The 5,127-nt window shown below is 49.4% G+C and overlaps 1 protein-coding gene across 1 annotated transcript; it reads left to right on the top strand.

The window, feature by feature from the left end:
* Positions 1–6: 6 nt before the first annotated feature.
* Positions 7–5,121, top strand: LOC121024551 (spermatogenesis-associated protein 31D1-like; the record flags this gene model as incomplete). The annotated part of the gene is made up of 4 exons (XM_040466766.1): positions 7–838; positions 1,624–1,669; positions 2,221–2,281; positions 2,565–5,121. Coding segments are annotated over exons 1-4 (2,802 nt in total), but the record flags the coding sequence as incomplete, so codon positions are not given.
* Positions 5,122–5,127: the final 6 nt, after the last annotated feature.

Raw genomic sequence — 5,127 nt, 5'->3', positions numbered from 1 at the left:
GGTGGTTTTATTAAAGCACAGGGACAGGACCCATGGGCAGAAAGAGCTGGACTATAAGTGTTGGGGGATACTTTTATGGAGTAGGGGGAGACAAAGTCAAGAGAGAGTTCCTAAAGGGATTTTTCATAGTCTAAAGACTCAGATAATTGGAGGCCTGGCTATAGTCAGGATAAGGTTGTTTTTCCCTCAGGCAAAGCATTAACATTAAGACAGTAGGGGGTTCCTGGACATTAGGCTGTTGACAGGATTGCCTTTTTCTGGTGAACTGGTGGAGACTCTATCAGTTCAGCCATTTGTTTTTTTCCTTTCTTGGTTTTGAGTAGCCTGGAGTTATCTAAGGAATATCACACATTGCCCACAGTTGGCAGGTAGGGGATTGTGTGCTAGCTTGTGCTTGGCCCCTCAGCCAGCCTCATGCTCCCTCGTCAATATGATGAAAAGATGAGGTAGGAAAACAGGATGGCAGGGTAGGGCAGAGGGTAGGTGGGAGAGGGGCTTTGGGCACACCCTCTCCAATTGTCCCCTCCCCGCACCCTCAGAAACGTTTTGTGACTTTTCAGTGCTCTGTGATGTAAGCCTGGAGAGTTATATAGTCAGGCATCGGCACACTCGGAGCTCAGTTACCTATAGGCAGCCTTGCGATTCAGTTACCTATAGGCAGCTTTGTGATTCTCTCATTTCAGAATAGTGCTACTGAACCATGTTGTGCTTTGGCTCAACATGCTTTGAGACTGACCCCAACTTCACCTTCTTGTATGGGTTGGGGTTGCTTCTTCTGTTCCTGTGCTACCTGATGGGGATTCCATTTCCAACTAGGAACACCAAACCCATCCAAAAGGTAAGGAATCCTGGGGGAGTCCTGAACAGACATTCGTATTGTTTCTACTTCTAGTCCCAAATTTTAAAATGAGTTTGGTAGGATTAGACACAACTAAAATGGGAAGTCTAAAAGAAGAGACATTCACTCCTCTAGGAAGACAGTACTGGCAGGGCTAAGGGTTAAGAAAGTACTAACTAAGGTTTAGTACTTATCTGGCTGTGGTGGCGGGTCTTGGATAAAATCCCAAACATAAGGATTCTGTAGTCTTAGTTTGGGTTTAGAGAGTATGGGATGTGTGTAAGAGAACAAGGTTCCCCAGCACTTGAACATGGGTCACCTTCTCCTGTAAGATTTCACTCGACCGAGCCTTCATGTTGGGCTGATCAGGAGAAGAGTGCTAAGCCTCTGAGACACACTGAGCAGAGACTAGGGTCCAAGCTCTGTCCCAGGATACAGGGTCCTACCTGATGGAGCACTGATGTGACTGTTGGTCCTCAGTTTCTGTTTTTTTTTTTCCTTAAGTTAGAAAGTATACACACGCGCGCGCACACACACACAGAGGGTGGCCCCAGGAGGAGCAGAGAGAGGGAGAGAGAGAATCCCAAGCGGTCTCTGCTCTGACAGCACAGATGGGGACCTTGGATTCACTGGAGACCAGCGAACAGAGATCATGACCTGAGCCGAAATCAAGTGTCAAACGCTTAACTGTCTGAGCCACCCAGGCACCCCAAGAATGTCTCCCATTTCTGAGAGCAGAGTGAGAGATGAGTCCCAGGCTCCTCATTCTTTCATTTTCATTCTAGCGTCAGGGCAGAGCCAAGAGGAGGAGGAAAGGCGGTACACTGAAAGGTAAGCTTCTGCTTGTTCCACATGAGCTCTCCAAGGGTGACCCTTCCTGTCCTTCCCATGAGGTTCCAGTTTCATGATTTCTGAGGATATCAGCTACTAGACACAGTGCCCCTCTGAAAATGGAGGCCTCAGAACACTCAGAACTGGAGGCCCTTAGATTCCTTGCTCTGCCCAACCCTGAGTGTGGAGCCATGGTGGACCTGGGCAATCAATGGTTGTTGCCCAGTGGTGGCCGTGTGAGATGTCAGGAGTCAGAACTTCTGTCTCCTGATTTTGTGCAAGACCTGTGACATCACGGATACTCAGGATTCCTCCCTGAGGTAACCACGGCCTTCTGTGCTTCACAGAGGTGGTGTGAGCATCACATGATGTAATGTAAATGAAATACTTTAATGCTATACCATGTGTCACATCATTGACCATTTGACCTCATCTACCGATTATTGGGGCATTCAGAATCTAATATCGCAAGGGTGTCTCACAAAGGGACTCCTGTATAATACCTGTGTTTCTACCTTCACTACATATAACCCACTCTCCTGGTTTCCCAGGTTGGAAATGCCTTCAGAGAGAAGAGGAAGAGATAAGGAAGCTGATGAGTAATATAAGGAGGTGACTACCCTTTCCCCTTCTATCCTGATCCCTCCTAGAGCATGACTTATGCAATTGTATCAATTCAGTGCAACCTGCCAGTCATGGGAGGGGGGTAGCCATAGGAATGGGTACGTGAATGAGGGCCCTGGGGTGAAGGTTACTGAGTGTATTATGAAATCATAAATGTGGGGCATTGTGAAGGAGCAGCAGGCTTCAGGTGGCCCCTCCCTTGGCAGGTCAGCAGGTGCTCCTTCCCTTGTTCTGGCCCTGGCTGCAGCTTTGTACCTCCTGTCTCCTGCAGCCCCCTAGGCCGGCAACGTGATACAATCCACTTTCGTCAACTGTTATGTCCAGACCCCTTCTGTGAGGTGTGTAATAACACAACTGCTGAGATCAATCGGATGCTGTACCCAGAGGCCCTCGAAGATGCTACTTCCTTGGGTTCCACAGCACCTGTGACTGACTCATTGTTCACTTCATCCCCTGCCTTCTCAGCAGACCCTCCAGGAGACCTAATATCAGCTTCTCTGCTTGAGCCTTCCCTGCCACTTGCCTCCACCTTCCCACCTAACCCAATGACCCCCTTGGCTGACTATGTTCCACTCTCACCACCGGATCACTCTTTGCCACCACAGCCTTGTCCTCCCTTGGAATCTGATTTCCCTGAGGACCATTTCCCAGCCCAACCCCTTGCCGTTTCCCCTCTCCCACCATGGGATGCTCAGACAGTGGACCCTGTTGTTCAACCAGAGGCCAAATTGTCTCTAAATACCATCTTCTCTCCTGACTCCACCGTTTCCCAAGATGTCAACTCCTTATCGGAGTTGTCCCAGACAAAGAATCCCACTGAGACCTGTGCTTGTCATCATGCACCACCAACCCTGTCTGTTTCACCACCACCAGACAGCACTTTAACTGTGGCTCAATCTAAATCAATTTCCATCACCTTGAAGCCTGTTCCGGAGAACTCATCTCCAGATGGCCCTGTTGGATTGTCCACTCATGCCAAAGACTTCTTCCCTTCTACCTTGGCTCAATGTGATTTCAGCCAAGAGATTCTTGCCCTCCGTTCTGAGGCTTCTTCCAGGGGAGACCCTGTGGCCTACGTTGTAGAGCCTGGTAACCTGTCTTTCCTCAGCCCCGAAGTCCTGGTACTTCTGGAGAAACAAGTCCAAAAGAGGAGTGATTTCTTGATATGGAAAGGAAAGAAGGGTTCTTTTCCAAAACAACTCAGGCCAGACTACACACTAAATTCTTTGGGAAAAATGTCAGAGTCAGTTGCTGCCCAGCCTGACTTGGCAGCCTCCCTTCCTTTCTGGAACAGCAAAGACAAATCAAAGGAGCTGCGTGTGCATCAGCAGCCCCCCTATCCTACAACCTTGGTAGAGGTCCATTTACAGCAAACACCTTTGCAGCTCTTCTGGGGTCTCCCAACTCTGCATACTGAGTCTTTGCCCTCTGTTGCCCATGTCTCAGAGGATCGTTCCTCAACCTTTATTTTCAATAGAATCTCTACCTCCACAGACCAGGAATCCCCAGGACTTCCCCCTCCACTTCCTCAGGCCCTGCCTGAGATCCAGCCTCAATCCCTGCCTCAACCCCAGCCTCAACCCCAGCCCCTGTCTACCACTCAAGTCCAGCCTGAGACCTACCTTCAATCCCCACTCCCAATCCTGCCATCTAGTCCTCTACCCCAGATTAAGAGCTGTGGAGTGTGTTTTCATGGACCCCAGAATGAATTGGAGTCTCTCATCCCCTCTGAAATTCAAGACCTAGAATGGAATGTTTTGCAGAAGCAACAGGCAAGTTTGTGGGGTTTACCCGCTGTGGTTCAAAGATCCCATGAGGCCTTTTGTCCTTCGGCTCCTAACCTGTCTAACCGCCGGGCCATCCAGGCCCATGGTGCAGTCTCTATCCTTCCTGGACAGTTTCCTCTCAGTGATGAGCTTCGTAAGAAACTAGAGCGTCACCTCCGAAAGAGGCTCATCCAGCACCGGTGGGGCCTTCCCCGCAGGATCCATGAGTCTCTATCACTGATGAGGCCTACAAAGAGTTTTTCAAACATACCTGAGATGGGGCGCTATCGTAGACCCCAACAGACCTCTAAGAGTCAGAGTAGCAACACTCTAAATGTTGGGTTGAGCCCACCTGAAAGCTTCCATGAGGGGGACTCAGAAATGCTTCAGCTAGGGGACCCCTTTGGGAAGGATCTGGGAAACAACCCAGAGAATGGGCCAAAAGGTCATCTGTTGAGTGACCCAGAGAGCTCTTCAGATAAGGGTATGGGGTATGATGCTGAGGAAGAACTTATGAGCCCATCCGAGAATACATCAAGGGCATCTGTGGAGAGACTAGGCCAAAGGCAACTTGAAAATGTCCTCAGAATACATCTGAGCAAAAAGTTGGAGGAAATCAATGAGGGTCAGCTCCCCGGGACCGTGCATAGTTCATGGCACACTATGAATCAGAAATTGCTTCATCCTGAGAAATCCCACACTGAAGTACAACAGAGAGCTCTGCCACCATCAGTGGGTGGGGAATATTGCCTGAATACCTCCCGGGAGCTTTCCTTCATTGAATCTAATGCACAGCAGATGCTGGAGTCCCATATTAAACAATTCCATCATACAATGGTAGAGGGCGTTCCCCCTAAGGACCTTGAATCCATAGCTATCTTTAAATTGAAAGAGGCCCCATCCCAGTCCTTATCCCATTCGGACCTTCCCTGCTCAACCAACCTGATTTCGGAGGCCAACTCTAAATCTGGGGACTTCAAGTCCCTTAGAGGAAGCTCTAAATCTCTCCATGGAGACAAAGTGGGAACAGCAAATTCAGCCCCCATCCTGGATCATTCTCTCCCTGCC

This window comes from Herpailurus yagouaroundi, unplaced genomic scaffold (assembly GCF_014898765.1).
Source record: "Herpailurus yagouaroundi ecotype Mexico unplaced genomic scaffold, PumYag 65918, whole genome shotgun sequence".
Taxonomy (NCBI): Eukaryota; Metazoa; Chordata; class Mammalia; order Carnivora; family Felidae; genus Herpailurus; species Herpailurus yagouaroundi.
Note: the sequence above shows the minus strand (reverse complement) of the source record. Positions and strands in the feature narration are given on the sequence as shown.